At 39.1% G+C, this 18,099-nt stretch overlaps 1 protein-coding gene across 4 annotated transcripts in view; it reads left to right on the top strand.

Annotated features, from left to right (window-relative positions):
• The window catches only part of Map4k3 (mitogen-activated protein kinase kinase kinase kinase 3), a 141,008-nt gene that overhangs the window by 67,317 nt on the left and 55,592 nt on the right, over nt 1-18,099 (top strand). For all 4 annotated transcript variants that reach the window (XM_027417889.2, XM_027417890.2, XM_027417888.2 and 1 more), the window contains exons 4-8: nt 5,918-5,982; nt 10,649-10,704; nt 11,488-11,535; nt 14,965-15,007; nt 16,543-16,615. In XM_027417889.2, the coding sequence (XP_027273690.1) occupies nt 5,918-5,982; nt 10,649-10,704; nt 11,488-11,535; nt 14,965-15,007; nt 16,543-16,615 (285 nt within the window). The remainder of the gene's footprint in view (nt 1-5,917; nt 5,983-10,648; nt 10,705-11,487; nt 11,536-14,964; nt 15,008-16,542; nt 16,616-18,099) is intronic.

Below are 18,099 nucleotides of genomic sequence, written 5' to 3'. Positions count from 1 at the left end.
CATCAGTAATTAACAATGTGATTTACAGCAAGTTATTTAGTCATTTATTGTCTCCATTTCTTCCGATGTAACATGGTGGTAACACCTATGTGATGGAGTACCTACAGGACTAAGTGTAAATACATGTGAAATGGAAACACTTAGACCATAATGATGCTTGCTGAATGTTGACCACCGCTGCCGCCAGCTGCACCTCAGTGTCTCCTGTGATCACTTCCACACCATTAGCAGTATGCTTCTTAATACATGTTATTTCCAGCTTACAAACAAGATGCTTGAAAGGCCTAAGTGTCAAGTTTGCTTTTTGTTTTATTTTTGTCCAAATGTAAAGATGAATGTTTTCCCTCAAACAAAAATTAAAACAAAATTAGGGTCCTTTTTAAAAACAAAACTGAGTTCTTCTAGTGTTATGGGGATGTAACATGAGGGAGGAGGCTGCTTTAGATAGGTGACTGTATCCTCCTACTGGCAATACTAATGAAAACGGCTTGAAAGGAAACGGAAGAACAAAAGAACACAGTCATTCCTTCCTTTCTCTAGCTCTCTTCTACAGTCTTCTTTATTCCTGATTAAGTACAGACTTGGACCAAAGAGGAGCATGGAATCCTAAGAATTAGGTCTGTATTGTGTTCACGCTGAAGAGGACGGAGAGATCTTGTCATCCAGCCCACTCTTTCACAGATGAGAAAAACAGGCTGTAATAGAACCTTTCTTCTTGAGGCTCAGTTGCTTTTTACTGGCAGGATTTAAAACTGCCTCTGCCCATTCCCTCAATGATGTCCCTTTGTGGAGGCAACTTATTTTACAAAGGGCAAAGGTTTGGAGTTTGGTACAGGACCCCAAAACACTTGGTCATGACTTTCTCCTGTTGCTGCTGTTACAGTGTATTATAACAGATTTAGACAAAAAGATGAAGACGCAAAAGTGTGATTTGACGTCTGACAAACCTGCCCTAAGGGATCAGAATCAGCCCGTGGATTTTCTTAGTAGATGCTCAGTGAATAGTTAAGTTCCAGAAGCCCACTTTCTAACAGCTCTTGTAGAGCTGAGTACTTGACATCCTTAACAGGCTCTTCAGCATCATCAGCATGAAGTGAAACAAGAACTACACAGACTAAGCTTTCTTCTTGTGGCTTAAAATTAAATAATAGTGTGCTACATATCTAATGCACATTGTCTGAATGTTTGTGTTTGTGTTTTTCTTGAAAGAAAAAAGAATTAAATCACCAAAGACTTATCCCCTAACCCCATTCGAGACAAGGATTATTTAACTTCAGGCTCCTTCTAACTTTTCTTTAGATAGAGAAAAGGACTATAGTTGTCACTGTTAGTGTACAGTTACTCCTTAAACGAAACCTCAGATTTTGGAATGTATTAGATACAGACGAGTTGCAAAGGCAATAGAGTTCTTTGTGTTAGCTCCTTCCCTTGCCCTTCCCAGTATAAACACAACCATCCTGTTTCAGTTAAATGAAGACATGAACATCAGTAATGCTCTTGGCAGATAGGTCTTATACTTCATTTGGGTCTCACCAACTCTCTGCCAATGTCTGTTCAGAATTTGAGGGGATTAGGACTTGGGAAGATATCAGGCTGTGCCAAGGGTTGGTAGCATAGTATATTGATCACTTCATATATCCTAAGGAGAGAGGGCACTGGATGGGTTACTGTCCCAGGCTAAAGCAGGTTAGCATGCATTCCCCAGCAGTACTGACTCCTAATGGTCCTGCTCAGAGATTTTGTTTTACTTTCTAATTATGCTGTGTTTGTGAACAATGTATAAGTCACATATAGTTTATTAATCACTTTCATGTCTGTGGGGTGTGAGGACATGGAAAGGTAGAGAAGACTTTCAGATCAGTGTAATAGTTGTTAGAACTTTTGTTCCTATAAATTCTAATAAACAGCAAACTGAGAGATTAAAATAGTGAGAGACACCCACTTTTTCTGTTTTTACTTATTTATTTTTGAGTGAGGTAGCAAGGTTATTTTTACAAAATAAAGAAAAGGCTCCTAAGCATTTATTGGGGCAGGATATTTATTCCAATTCAGATAAGTACCCACAAAGATTCACAACTTGTTGGCCTGTATAAAATGGGCCATTGACTCAGCCCCATCCTATGAGACAGATGGTATGGCAAGTGACCCAGTGCACTCTAGATTTGTCATCACAGTGGAGACATTTGAGACAGACAGAGTCATTTTTCTAAGACATTCTGACAACTCAAGCTTTTTCATTTTTTATGATAAGAGATTTTAACCAAATGGAATGTTATAAATGTTAAGCATTTTTTATAGTCTGTATTTTTCTTTGCCTGCATAAACTAGAAAGTCACTGCATAGACTAAATACACACTGTATGTAAGTAAGAAGAGACAGGGAATGGAACCGTTGTAAGTGGAAGACAGTGGTGGTGAATCTGAAAGACAGGAGAGAACTTATCCCCTGTTCATTTTCTTTTTTGTGGAGAACTGTTTTCAAACTAGAAAGGGCAGGCAAAGCATTATTGAGACGGAGCTGAAGTCTGTGGCAGGTGAGGAGGCAATTACAAGGCAGCTAGACACTTTAAATTTTTAGATTTATGTCAGCTCTGTCTCACACTGAACAGTTAGCAGGTGTGATTGTCATCCACTATTAGTAGATGTCTTTTTCACAAATAGAAGAGGCATTGAAGATTAGAGATAATCAATGACTAATTTGCAAAAGGGGGAAAGATGACTTCTAAAAAACACAATCAAATCAAATGTCAGCCATTCCTCAGCAAACAACGTGAATAAATTATTAATCATGTCATCAGTGAGCACTTACAAGTGGCAACTAGCCTGGCCTCTGTGGAAAGTGATACCAAATCAATCCCATCTCATCTTAATGCTTTTATTCTTAAAAAAAAAAATAGCTTTATGTCTTCTTTGAGTTACAATTTAAGGCTATATTATAATACAAGTAAAGAAACAACCTTCAAATAGAGAAAACTTTGTTAGCTATTGATCCAATGAAGAATTGATAATCAGAATATATCTAGAATTCCAGGGCTGGCAGAATAGCTCAGTTGTCTTGCAAGCACAAGGTCCTGAGCTCAATTCTTGAGACCCACCTAAAAATACCAGGCTTGCTAGCTCATCTTGTAACCCCAGTGATGGGGATACAGTGACAGGAGGATGTGGCTTCTAACTGGTGAGCTCAAAGCCACTGAGAGACCCTGTCTCAGAAGAGGTAGACAGCATCCCTGAAGCTTACACCCCAAGTATGGCTTCCACATACTTATATACCTACATTAATAAAAGAAATGGAATATGGTGTTTCAGAAAAGAAGATAGCAGTTGGGTTCTATGAAGAATTTAAACATGCCAGCATAGTAACCTCTTGTAAGAGGTACCTTCCTTTTTTTTCAATTTAAAAACATATTTTATTATTATTTAATTTATTATTTAATTATTTAAATATGAATGTTTTATCTTTGTGTATGTATGTGCACCACATGTGTGTCCAGTTCCCTCAGGGACCATGGATCCCTTGGAACCGGAGTTACAGATGTTTGTGATCTAATATGTGGGTACCGGGAATTGAACACTGGTCCTCTGCAAGAACAAGTCTTAAACACTGGACCAACTCTCCAGCCTTACTTTCCTCAGTTTGAGTAAGATTACAGCCAACCGTTCTGAGAGTTCTTGAAACTGGGCCACTAGGCAGCCACCTGATATTTCTGTGGGCTGTATTTGTTGATATGTATCGTATCAGAAACAACCGAAATGTATAATTAACCGTGGTGCCAGTGTACCCATGCCATTCACATGCCACACGTGTAAGCTATCAACCTTAGGTGGTTTCTGATCTCTTTTGGACTTTCCTCTCTTGAGCCTTCCGTTCTGTTACCTCTCTACTTCACATTGTCAGGTTAGCTGACTTTTCCACCCTGGTTGCTCATGTGGTTGCTATATGTCATATGGCCTGCTATACACAGCCAAGCCAACAGGTAGGTGTAACTAACCCAGCCACCACTATATTTGACCCCTATTTATACCAGCAGCTCCACTTTTTAATGCACTTTCCTGTGCCACTCAGAGTAGTGCTTGGTTTTAAATGGCACATTTCAGGAGAGATGTTGACAAGCTAAATATTATCCAGGTGAAGGTAACAGTACTGAGGAGTCCACAACTTAGAACTGCTTTACAATGCAGCCCCAGAATGTTCTAACTTCATCTCTGGCCGTTGTCTCTTGAGGTTGTGTTTGTTCTGTCTGTTAATCAGCCTCTCAAATGTTGTGTCTTCTTTCAAGTTCTCATTCTTTTGCACAGGCCCCTTCTCTGTCTCTCCCCGGGGAGTTCCTACTTGAACTTCAGGTCCCAATTTAAATGTTGTCTCCTCACAAAACCTTCCCTTGATTTGCCAAGGTATTTTCATCTCTGAGCTCTCGTAGCACATTAATCCAAGATTCAGTAAACTCTTTCTTTATTTGATGGTTGTAATGTTAAAAATTTATAAATGTGCATTATTTTTACAAATTACTAAGTTTCACTGTTGTGCTGGCTAATTTTGTCAACTTGACACAGGCTAAAGTCATCTGAGAGGATGGAGCCTCAATTTTGGAAAGGCCTCCTTAAGATCAGGCTGTATGCAAGCCTGTAGGGTACTTAATTAATTAATGATTGATGTGGGAGGGTCTGTGATCTTCACTTCAGCTGCTGTCTCCATGTTCCTGCCTTGTTTGAGTTCCTGTCCTGACTCCCTTCAGTGATAAACAGTGATGTGAAAAGGCGAGTCAAATCAACCCTTTCCTGCCCAAGCTGCTTTGGTCATGGTGTTTCAGCATCACTAACCCTAAGTCAACTGTGATCTTCCATGATACATGCATATAGCTTGCTTAGATCCTGTCCACCCTATCTATTCTGCCCTCTCCCTCATTCTCTGGGTTCTCTCCCATTCCCTATTAGTCCCTATTATTTGCTGTGGCACTTAGTTTATGCATGGGAGAAAACATGTGATACTTGTTTGTCAAGACCCACGTAGTAAAATTGGAGGCTTTGTAAGTGGCACACTCACAGCTACTCACATCTGCTGTCTTGGTATAAGGACAGCTTAGACAGTATGTAAGTTGACAAGTATGACTGTATTCTAATGAAACTATATTTGTGACACTAAAATTCCCATCATTGTCACGTGTCAAATATATTCTCTCGATCTTCCCGAATCATTTAACCTTTTATTGTTCCAGGACTATACAAAACCAGGCAACAGACTAGATTTGGGCCAATGGCCTTATTTTCCTGGCCTCTGATCTAATTGTTTATTTATTTGCTTATTATTTCACTCATATATTTGTTCACCTGTAGGACAGTTAAAGTTTACCAAGTCTAGAAACTCCTATCCTGTCTTTGTTCCAGAGAATGGTACAGTTCCTGATGTGTTTTAAGAGGGAAAAGTAGTAAATGATTGAATAAAGCAATAAACAAAGGGAAAAGATAAATCTTTGCTATTTCTTCTGTCACTGCATGATTACAGCATCTTAGGATATGAATGAGAAATACTATCTAAACAACAGTGATAAATTTTATAGGCTTTGGAAATGTTATTCTGAAATCTTCATTTGAGGGTAACTTTTACATCTGTTTGGTTAAGAGTGCTATCAAAGTGCTAATCTAGGTAAATGGATAAACTGTAGGACAGAAAGTTTTTAACTAAAGGGAAGTTCCATTTGCATATTCCTAATGACAGCTTTAATTTCTACAAATTGTGTATCTTAAGTGGTAAACCTAGGGTTGGATTACAGCAAAGCAGTAAGTCATTTACTTGGGGATTAATTGACATTAAAAAAATAGCTTGTTGCATTTGTGTAGTTTTTCAGTGTTATAGCACACAAGATACAATATACAAATATTTTAAACATGAAGACATAATGGATGACTGTTTCTCTTCACAGGCGAGATAAACTTTGGATCTGCATGGAGTTCTGTGGTGGTGGGTCCTTACAGGACATATATCATGGTGAGATCAGAGTTGCTTTATAGATACTAGGCAGTGCCTCTTAGTCTGTTATCTACTATATCCAGACATTAATGCTGTTTAAGAAAAGAAAGCTATGCTTTATTTTTGACTTGTGTGATATGTATGAATGAAAGGGACATTTGCTTTATACAAGAGAAAGCACTGTATGCACTGGAATTGCTTGCTAACTCTGAAGGGACACCCTAGTTAGTTTAGAACTTCAAACTCTGCCCTTGAAGAACTACAAAGTTCTTAATGACACAATGCCATGATACCTGAGTGTGATGGTTTAAAAGAGCGTGCCCCCCATGAGCTCATATGTTTGAATGCATGGTCCCCAGTTAGTGGACATGTTTAGGAAGAATTAGGTGGCATGACCGTGTTGGAGGAGGTGTGTCACTGGGCACCAGCTTTGCAGTTTCTCTCTGCCTGCAATTTGTGCATCAGATGTGAGCTCTCAGCTATTGTTCCAGTACCACACCTCCCCGCCTGCCACCATGCTTCCCACCATGATGATAGTGGACTCACTCTCAGAACTGTAAGCTAGCCCCTGATTAATTGCTTTCTCTTATAAATTGTCTCTTCCTCTCAGCCAGAGACTCAACCAAGACTGAGTGATGGTAATACTAAAGCCATTGGCTTTGATCTAAGGTGTTCATGGAGCAGCACTTAAATGTTAGTTTGTTCTCTTAGTGAAAAAATCTAGGGAATTAGAAAATGATGAAAACCATTTTTAATGAGAGTCAGTGGTATAATATAGAAGACTCATAAGGTAAACTGTGTTTGGTATTTTCTGTGGGATATTTTTTTCCTGTCTGCCCTTTCTATCCTGGTTCTGACTAGAGTAGGTCTATTCTTTCTCTGCAGGTTTACTTTTTGATTAATGTAAAACATAGTATCTTTATAGTTCATGAAGTCAATTTTTTGAAAAAATATTTCTTTTCTCTTGAGTTCCTGTTCTCAGTTATGGAACCTCTTAGTAATGTCAGGGTTGATATTGAAAGGCTATTGTGGGAGGTTTACTATTCAGAGTTCCTTTCCTATCACTATCTTCCTGGTATAGGTTTTATTAAGCATAAGAATGATGCAACAGTAGGATTGTTGCTGTGCTTTTATTTTATATACTAGTTAGTGTTCTCATGTATTCTAACAACCACAATCAGAGGAGGAGAAAGGAAATGGTAGGTTTTCTGAAATCATCTTCAAAAGTTCAGAGGTGAGAGTGGGCCTTGTTCATCTTGAGAAGATAGGCAATTCTTGGGTAAAACAGGAGGAGGTGTATTCTAATAGATATGTCAAAGTGTGGCACACTGGAGTCTAGGACAGTGTATTTAGGGGCTGGAGTCAGATGTGAGAGCCTGGAAAGTCAGGCGGAAGAGCATGTGTGATAATTGACTTTGAAACCTGGGTCATGTGTGTGGTAAGCAGTGCTTAACCACCAAACCATATCCTTCACCCAAATTACACTTTTTTTTTTAAGGCAGGGTCTCTCTATGTAGCCCAGGCTATCCTAGAACTAGCTCTATACACCAGGCAGCACTTGAACTCACAGAGATCCACCTGCCTCTGCCTCTTGGAGTGCTAGGATTACACAGTCATGTGCCACCACCTCCTGGCCAAATTACAACTTCTAAAGGTAAATAAAAAACCTCATAAACTCTAGGGTACTTGGAAGACAAGAACTTCTCCTTCATTGGATAAAGAAACCTAGAACATTATACTGTTCCCCACATAATGGCAACATGGAGATAGGGGAGTGAGAAAGAATCTCCAAGAAGAAAAGGAAGCTTGTTTGACATGTTCACACAAGCATACAGCATTACAGACTGGTCAAAGAGTATTACATACTGCCAGGACACTAATTACTTCATGGAAACCTGGGTACAGCTGAAAGAGTGAACATCATGGCAGTGGGAGCATGTAGAGGATGCTGTTAAAATCGTGCCAGACAAGAAGCAAAGAAAAGGTCAATACTGGAGAGGCCCAAGGCAAGATACAACATGACATGTCCCCAGTGGCCCATTTCTTCCAGCTGTCCCCCAACACCACCTACTTTTCACTACTCGATATTATAAATCCATCAAAAAAAGCAATATATTTATTAAGTCAAAACCCTCATGATCTAATTGTCTATAGAAAGACCATCACAGACACCCCAGTGTGCTTCACTAATTTCTGCATTGACAATGAAGATTAACTATGACACTATTAAATGCTGTAGTCATTTGTGCTCTTCAAGAGAATGCTTGAAACTGGGTAATCCATAAGCAGAAGAAACTCATTTCTTATAGTTCTGGAGACTGGGAAGTCTAAGATCAAGGTGCCAGTAAGTTCAGTGTCCAGGAAGATAGGTGATAACATCCAGTGTCATCATATGGTAAAAGAAAAGGAGAGGCAACAAAGACTCCCATGTTGCTTTTAATCTCATTCTTAAGAAAGTAGCCTCAAGATCTTGTGGAGTTCATCTCCTAGGGTCTTACTACTAATGCTGTCACACTGAAGGTTCAATATGAGAGGCTAGAGGATGAAGTGTTTGCCATGAATGTGTGGGGATGGTAGTTTGGAACCCCAGCACCCATCTAAAGCCAAGTAATATGTTCCACTGGTGATCTCAGCACTCGGAAGTTGGAGACAAGGACTCCCCAGAGCAAGATGGCTAGCTAGACCAACTGAGACAGTGGGTTTAAGAGACCCTGTCTCAATATATAAGATGGAAAGCGATTGAGGAAAATATCCGACATCATCCCGTGGCCTGTACACACATGTACACACACCCACACATGCATGTGCAATCACAGGTGAACACATATACCATAAAAAAGATTCTACATGAATTTTAGAGGAATATATACTCAGACTGTAGCAAATGCGCACACAGGAAACATGCACACCCAGAGCAATGACTACCATATTTTCAGTGTTCACTGAATGAAGTAATTAAGTACATAGCAAGCAAAAGTAAAAGAAGGTATCAAGTGGCAGATAAATAGAAGCTTCAGACTGCACAACATGAAATTACCACTTTATAGCATCCAGTAGAAATGCCTGGGGTAGCCTTATGATAGAGCAAACAAAGGCAACACCGTCAAACACCCAGCAGAAATTGACCTGGGAAGTCGCCATCACCTGGAACTACCAGTTGAACTTTCTCAGTGTGGATGGAAAGCTTGCAACTTTCCTTCCACTGCTATTTTATTTGTGGGAGATAAATAGCAATCTCTGTTGGAGAGGCTTCACCACCTAGCTCTTCTCAGGGATGTGTTTTTAACACCCTTCACTGCTTGCTGGTTTTCTCCCTCCCCATTACAGAGTCGGGCCCAGCCTGACCCAGTCCTCCTCCTTTTGAAGAAGACAAGGTGGGTGGGTGGTGGGGGGGCTCCTCTTCTTTCCACAATCTTGAAGCAGCATGTAACAGTCTATCAGTGTAATTTACATTACAATTATGGTAAAAATTAAGGCATGTATATCACTGAGAAAATGTCTATGGTAGTGAAAAAGCAGGTTTCACAATCGGTGCTGAGTTAGTGTTTGCTCATTTGTATGTGTAGTGCATGTAAACCTACATTGGCTCAACTTGCAGGTTTCTGACTTAGCAATGGTGTGAAAGGCATATACATTCAATACAAACCATATGCCAAATTTTGAATTTGACCTTTCCCAGGATACTCTTCTGTACCCATTTATAGTGAGAGCTCATGTCCTCTTGGTTATGTTACAGTGGTAGCAAGCTACAGATCCCACTGAGCAACAAGACCTTGTGGTAAAAACTGATGCTTCATGTGTCCAGGACTGTTTAGCTGTGATGTTGTGTGTTGCTATATGAAATTCATTTTTTACTTAGAATATTGTCAACTTAAAATGGGTTTATCCTGAACATAACCCATTATGAGTTGAAGATCATATATAAAATGCCTGCATAAAATCAACATTTAGATTGTAGATGAAAATTTTTATATTATTGAGTAATTCTCTGGATAAGGAAGAGACCTTTGCTTTTTTAATTTCTGTATTCACTAGAATTTTTGTAGTGAACATACATTAATTTTATAACTATAATAGAAGTAATACTTTTATAGAAGATAATTGATTTAAAGCCAGTTGTGATACATGTTTACTCATCAATAAAGAAACCTTAGTGAAAGCTTAAGCCACTTGGGCATTCTTTTAACATCTGTTAATATTGAACTAGCAAGGTATAAAATAAAATATAATCAATTTCAGTCATTCACTTGCTTATAAACACAATGTGGCTTCTCTGTGTCAGGCATTGTTCTACACATTAGGAATACAACAATGAGCATGTCAGATTGAAAAAGAATAAAAACAAAAACTGCCTTTTTGGTATTGGGTTTAGTAATTTAGGTATGTTAAGTCTGTTCTTTTTTTTTTTTAAGATTTATCTATTTATTATGTGTACAGTGTTCTGCCTGCTTGTATGCTTGCAGGTCAGAAGAGAGCACCAAATCTCATTATAGATGGTTGTGAGCCACCATGTGGTTGCTGGGAATTGAACTCAGGACCTCTGGAAGAGTAGCCATTGCTCTTAGTCTTTGAGCCATCTCTCCAGCCTTGTTGAGTCTGTTCTTAATGGGATTTATAAACTTGGTCACTTAGTGGAAAACCTGTGTTGCTTATTCTTGCTAATATTAATTTTCTTCTCATCCAGTAACTGGACCCCTCTCAGAACTGCAGATTGCATATGTTAGCAGAGAAACACTACAGGCAAGTCATATTTAAAGTACTATTCTTCATTAAATGTTTATGTACTAAGCATTATTGTTAGGAGGACAAGATAATTTGGTAAACTATTGAAAACTTTTAATACAGTTGAATTATTTTACTTATTTGTATTGTTCTGGTTTTGTGGTGCTAGGGGCTGATCCCAGGGCCTCACACATGCTAGACAAGTACTCTACACCAAGCTATATCTCTGGCCCTTAATACATTTATAAATTGTCAGAAATGTAAGCTATATTTACAATTAAATACTGTAAAGCCTAAAGATTACAATATAACCTAGACTTCGAGTACTGTGGCTCTGTATTCCTAACAACAAAGAAAGTCTTGAAAATTCAGTAGTATGAGAGGAATCAAAATTTATTCTGATTCTAGTGGGACATATCCTTTAAAAATTCAAAGTGTTTGCACAGTTGTTTTGTTTTGTTTTTCGAGACAGGGTGGAGTCTGTCCTGGAACTCACTTTGTAGACCAGGTTGGCCTCGAACTCACAGAGATCCTACTGCCTCTGCCTCCTAAGCACTGGGATTAAAGGCGTGCGCCACCAACGCCCAGACAGTTTACTAAATGTTATTTTAGAAAAATTAGTGCTTTTGTCTGAGCTTTCTTTATCTTTCTCATCTTGACTCTGTTGTCTTTTGAAATATTCCATTATAATGAGTTGATATATGTTTTTCTATAAAGAGTAAATAAATGACTACTACTCAATTGTGCCATGTGATAAATCTGGCTTATTTTTCTTTCTTTTTTTTTCTTTTGAAACTCTAGGGATTGTATTATCTTCACAGTAAAGGAAAAATGCACAGAGATATAAAGGTATTATATTTGTGGCCTGTTTTTCACTGTTAAATACTCTGATTCAATCCCTGAGCAAATCTCTTTTGATTATTCTCTGATAAGTTTGCTACCTGAATAGATTACAATAATGTATGAGTGTAGTATGGTAAGTCCCATTACATTCTTAGAGTAGTGTTGTTGAGGCAGGGTCACATACATAAAGTCTGCCCTCTGAAGTGTGGGGCTGAGTGGATTCCTTTGGAGTTTTGCTTGGTTGGTTCTGGTTTGAAGCTATTTTGAGACATTGTCCATGTAGGTCTGGCTGTCTTCAGATGTACTATGAAGCTGAGAATGTATTTAAACTTGTGTTTCTTCTGCCTCTGTCTCCCAAGTGCTGGAATCAGGCAAGTACCACCACACCTGGCTGGATTAGTGTTTTTATAGCTGTTGGTTTTTTTTTTTTTTTTTTTTTTTATCTCATTTGTAACTATAAGACACAAATGAACTCCATGGCTTCCATAAGTCTTGTCTACTAAGTTTGACGCTCTTAAGATAATGTAAGATACTATTAGCAAAATGTCTGCATTGAAGGAAGCCTAGCAGCTCTTGGGTTCTACTTTGGCTCCCAGAGAACAGCGTACCAGCCTAGCTGCTACTAGCTTAGGCCGATAGGACTGAGTGTCTCTACTGTTCTCATCAATGGAAATGGTTCTTCCTTCCATTTATTTATTTATATTTTTGCTGCTTCTTTGTTTATTCCCTTATACCATTCTCTCCCTCTTTTACCCTTTTGTGGGAGAAGTGACTCTTGCTGTTTCCTAGTCCCCGAGAAAGCTCTGGATTCTGTCCTCAGAAAACTCCCACATCCCACACATTCCAGTGTTCTCTGGAATGCAAATGGACTCATGCTTTAGGTATTTCCCATAAGCCCCTTACAAGACACGAGCAGGGGGCCTTGCACTGTGATCGTAAATGAGCTTCTGTGGATGTCAGGGTGCTAAAGAAGGGTCTAGTCATTGAATTAGGTAATTGGGAAGGATTGGTGGGTTTTTGTCAGAGTGAAGATTGGCGTGTTCTCCACATTGAAAGAACAACCTGAACAGAAATGCAAAGTGAAGTATGAGACCCTTTTGGAGACTATAATATCTGTAGTATATTATTGAGCAGGGAGTGTCTGGATTTCATAGGTAATGAGCTTCCTGGGTAGTTTTGTGCCTCTTTTAGACTTTGGGGGTCTGGATAAATTGTGACTGTTCACACCTCGACTGCCCTTGTTCAAGCTTCCATCACATTCTCTCTCATCTGCATTTCTGCAGAAGCCTTCTTTTTGCTCTCTCTGCTTCCATTCTTGAGTGGTTCTGTACCACTTCTAAAGCCTTTTAAAGCCCCCTGCTTACCAGCACCATTGATTTCTCATAGTCCTCACTGAGAACTGCAGGTGCTTGGACTGTGGTCAGCAAGGTTAAGCATGATCTAGGCCCTGCATGTGTTTCTCTGAGCTGGCCTCACACTCCATTCCTCTCTCTTTTACTCAGGCTCATCATGTAATGAGTCTTTGTTTGTCCTGCCAGCTCCCAAATGATGACATGGAGATGTCTTACTAATTATGAACACTTGGCCTTTAGCTTAGGCTTGTTTTTAACTAGCTCTTACAACTTGAGTTAACCTGTTTCTACTAATCTCTGTTCTACCATGTGGCTTTTACCTGTATCCCCTTCTGTGTGTCTGACTTGTTCTGCATCTCTCTTGAGCCTCCATTAATCCTGCTTCCTCTCTCTGCTCAGAAGTCCCTCCTATACTTCCTGCCTCGCTATTGACTGTTCAGTTTTTTGTTACACCAGTCACAGCAACCTTCCCACAGTGTGCAAATATCCCACAACACAGCAGGACTAAATTAGCTGTTCTTGAAATATTTCAAGCTCATTTTGGTTCTAGGTCTTTGTGTTTGCTATCCCTTCTTCCTTCAGTGTTCTTGTTCCAGATTTGGGTGTGGCTGTCTATAGTTACTTCATTGAGACCTCAGCTCAAATATTATTGGCTTTCAGAGGATTTTTCCCATGCTTTGTTTTCAGAGTTTGTTTCTGCCTGACTTTGAATCTTTTGTGGGGCCAGAAATAATCATTTTTATCTTATTTTTCACCTACATACACAAACCCTGGAACTTACTTCTTACTATACTCTAGAACTTAAGTCTCTAGATGGCAGTCAGTTGTCTCTGAAAGAGAGAAGGTGATGGATAGAGGGAAGAACAGAAGGGTCAGAAGCTGTGATGTGGAAACTTAACATGGCATTGGTGAGAGAACATAGTAAGGACTTTCAAAGAAGTCTAACTACACAGAGGGAGATGGATCAAAAGCCCTGGTGTGAGCCCCTTAGCATCTCCTACCTTTCCCCATTATCCTATCAATCAGAGACATTATGAGTGGATGTAGCTCCACTTCATGGATGATGTTCTAGGGGTCTAGAAGTGTCTGTTTTCTTTCTGTTTTATTTTCTTGGTTTTTTGAAACAGGGTTTCTCGGTATAACCTTGGCTGTCTTGGGACTCACTCTGTAGACCTGGCTGGCCTCAAATCACAGAGATTCCTGCCTCTGACTCAGGAGTTCTGGGATTAATGGTGTGCCACCACCTCCTACATCCCCTCCCTCCCTCCCTCCTTCCCTCCCTCCCTCCTTCCTCCCTCCCTCCCTCCCTCCTCCCTCCCTCCCTCCCTCCCTCCCTCCCTCCTTCCCTCCCTCCCATTCTCTTCTGCTGTTTCTTTCTCTTGTTGGTTAGAAGTAGGGCATCAGAGAACATTTTCCCCAAGCTATAATCATTCCAGCACATTAGATTAAAGAGTTGCCTGCTTTGGTGTGCTTATTTAAAAGTTGCATCGGGGTGACTGTGTACCCACAGCTAGTGATTGGTGTGCTAGCTGACTCTAAACTTTTGAGAAAGCTATTATGACAGAAAGCATCATCTACAAAAAGCAGGACAGTCACATGCCAGCACTGGTGTGTGCGTGTGCGTGTGCGTGTGTGTGTGTGTGTGTGTGTGTGTGTGTGTGAGCTGGGGTGGGGTGGGGTGGTTTGGGGTAGCTTTTAAGGCTTGGAAATATAATAATCAAGTTTAAAGTATAATTAGAGCAATTGAAATGTGAGGCTAAAATAACATTTTAGTGTGGTGATGATATGTGATCAGCTGAGAAATAGCATTTAGATTAAAATGTATCACTTCTGTGTTAGCATTCATACTATGTTAGCAAGGAGCCCCTTTTAAGGGAGCACATTATGTAAACATCATGAAGTTAACTAAAAAGTGGACAGCAATGTTTTCTATAATTATATATCATTTTAATTGAACACATTTTAAATTTAAGGATTTCTGGGTTTAAGGCTGTGGTTATTTAATATGTTTAGTTAACCTAATTTATGTTTCACCTAATAAAATGTCTGCTTCCCACTCAACTAAAATGTTCTCCCTTTGAAGGGCGCTAACATTCTATTAACGGATAACGGTCATGTGAAATTAGGTAAGTAAATCATAATTCCATCGAATACACACATCTTTCTGAAATGCAGTGGGGTTTGTTTTGTTTTGTTTTTCAGGGATGGATAGCGTATTTACTTTTTCAGGACTACAAATCTCCGTCCATCTGTCCTTGTTTATCCCTTGACCTACCATTTTTATTTTTCAATGGAGATCTCATTGAGGCCAGTCACCTCTCTGTCTAATTTCCCTTCCCCTAAACAAACATACTTTTGTCCTTCATAAGCAACAGATTGTTGCAAAGATATCATGAAATCATATGCATTGGGACTCTTCCACCTCTAAACTCAGGTGTTGGGCTTCCAGTAGGAAATCTATAAAATTGTAACCAGAAATGAGGACAAAACCAGACAAACAAATATCCAGTAACTCCAAGAATCCTACATTATTTATCCAACTTTAAAGAGCCAACACTATTATCTTTATGAGAATATAATTTAGATGCTAAGTGTTGCTTTATTTTAAACAGTAACTTACAAGATATGATTAAAATGAAGTTCAGAACCAGTAATGACTCAATGTGAGTTTAAAACAGGAAATGTGTTCAGTATGGTAACTTTATCAACTTATAACAAGCATGTAATAAGAAATACAGAAAAATTAATTTGAAACTATTTAGGATGAGCCACATTTCAAAGTATGCATTTGTTTCATAAAAATGTCAATAGGGCTCAGATGTTAGCTCAGTGGGAGCCCTTGCCCAGAAAGTACAAGGCACTGGGTTTGTCTGCAGATCCACAACATAAACAAACAAATAAAACTGCTTTGAACTACAGCCTACTATAGGATTCATCAGGTTGACAGTATTTATCTAGTAATTAGCACACAAGATAGTTTTCCTCAGCAGCCTGTCAGTCTGAGACAAGCAGAAAGTATCTGACCTGTTCTGTTCTGTTCTGTCCCCTTGGTGTCTTGCTCATTGAGTAGTTTTTATGAGCAGCTGAATTGGTGGCAGTGTTCCATGCCTCGATTTCTCTTAGGATGGATTTAGAATCATTAAACACACTAGAAGGTGTTAGAACTGAGCATACTTAAGGAGTAGTAACAAATCCCCACTAGTGACCAGCATGGTGCTGCTGAGAGGAATGCCGTATTTGGGGTCTTTTCAGGCTAGGTGGGTTTGCCAGTGGGTATCATAGTTTGCAGATGTCAGTCTGGGTCTGGCAGAGAGTGAATAGAATATACAGCTGCCTAAAGGTCCTTTCTAGTAATATTCCTTTAAATAGAAATTCCTAGAAACTAGAAATTATGACATCAGTGTCAGTTTCAATTTTCCTAAGTCCTTTCTTTGCTATAAAAATTTATGTTAACTTTTGTTGTTGTTTGATTCATGTGAATTACATGGGAATCCACTTGGCTGTGCTACAGACTGCAATATTTTAATTGTCCATTAAGGTTAAAAAACATAACATGTGGGAGACTGTTCCATTTCTGTGAAAGTAATGAAAATAGTTATTGAAAATTACTTTTGGTGTTACTGTAAATGATTTTGATTTTTCTCATTTTTGTTTTTAATAGCTGATTTTGGAGTTTCTGCACAGATAACAGCTACAATTGCCAAACGGAAGTCCTTCATTGGTACACCATATTGGTAATTTTAATTCACTTAAAATTTTTATTGTTCTGTCATTGTATACAGAAGTTCTTTAAAAAAAAAAAAAAAAAAGACTGATCAGAATTCCTGGGCCTAAGGCAGAGTACATGAAATGAAAGTAATCAGTGAGTTTAGTAATTTAAGCATGTATTCTTATGGATAGGTTACTTTGCCAAAAAATATCCTACATACTGATTTTCATAACTCAGGAAAACCTTTAAAGTTCGATACAGTTATTAGGTTCCTGATGATTGACTCGTATTTGAATGTTTTTATATCTGTCTTTTTCTTTCTATGTGTAGTGATGATTACATTATTCCCAGTTTTTGCTGTTTTGGTGTTGCTGGGAACTGAGTGTAGGGCCTCAAACATGCTAAGTAACAGTGTACCACTGAGCTGTCTCCCCGAACAGTCCTTTTTGCAGTCTTGCTTGACAGTGATCAAAGACAGGCTTCTGGGCATCTGGAATCTTCCATGCCAGGCCCCAGCTCAGTCCTTCAACATTTTTCTAAGTTTCATCTACGGACCTTCCTCTCTGGCCATACTTGTCTTCTAGATAGCCTTTATTATTTTAGGAAAGCCATCCTATAATTCATTACTTACTCCATGGTTTTGGCCATGTAACTGTGTTGGGTGGCTTAGCTGAGCACTGACCACAGTGGTGGGCAGGTACAGTGCTGCTCTGATTTTCACCACTGCATAGTCTTGCCATGCCTTCAATGACAGTGCTTCCACTCCCCAGACATCTCTAGTCTGACCTTCAGTACACAGCTGTTCTACTGGTTTTTTGTTTGTTTATCTGTTTTTTTTCTAGTTTGGAGCATGATAGATATTTCTTATATTGGTTGGTCTCTTTATCAAATACAAGTTTTTTAAAGTAAACTAGAGTTAAAATGACTTTTTTAAAAAAAAATCTTATGGTTGTCTTTTGCTGTGTCTAGCACTAGCCATTATTTGTAGAATTTGTTGTAATAGTTGAAGATTACAGCTCCTTCATCTTTCATTTGTCTTGTCCTTCCGGTGTTCTTGCTGGATCGGTTAATAGCCTTCACTGTCTTTCTGAATCTTTTCATTTTAACTTACTTAGATCTTAATCTCCTATAAGACATCCCACACCTTCTCACATTGCCCAGTTCTGTAAGATGTGTCTGTGTGATTATCTATATCCATAAAGCTTGTCAAGCCATCAGGTAGGGGTGTGTGTGTGTGTGTGTGTGTGTGTGTGTGTGTGTGTGTGTGTGTGCGTGCGCGTGCGCGCGTGCGCGCGCGAATAAAGGGATGAGCCATTCTGCCCTATTTCTCCCGCTTTATTTCAAAAATTCCAGGTGAATCTCTGAATTCAAGGCTATCCTGATAGCAAGTTGCAGGCCTGCCAGGGTTTCAGAGTTGAGAGGATCAAAAAAATCTTCAGGTTTCCTCAAGAATTTCTCAGTGTTTGACATTCAAACTTTCCTTCAAAAGTTTAAAAATGACTGTATGTT

The sequence above is a fragment of the Cricetulus griseus genome, chromosome 5, assembly GCF_003668045.3.
Source record: "Cricetulus griseus strain 17A/GY chromosome 5, alternate assembly CriGri-PICRH-1.0, whole genome shotgun sequence".
NCBI lineage: Eukaryota > Metazoa > Chordata > Mammalia > Rodentia > Cricetidae > Cricetulus > Cricetulus griseus.
This window is presented reverse-complemented; position numbering and strand designations above follow the sequence as displayed.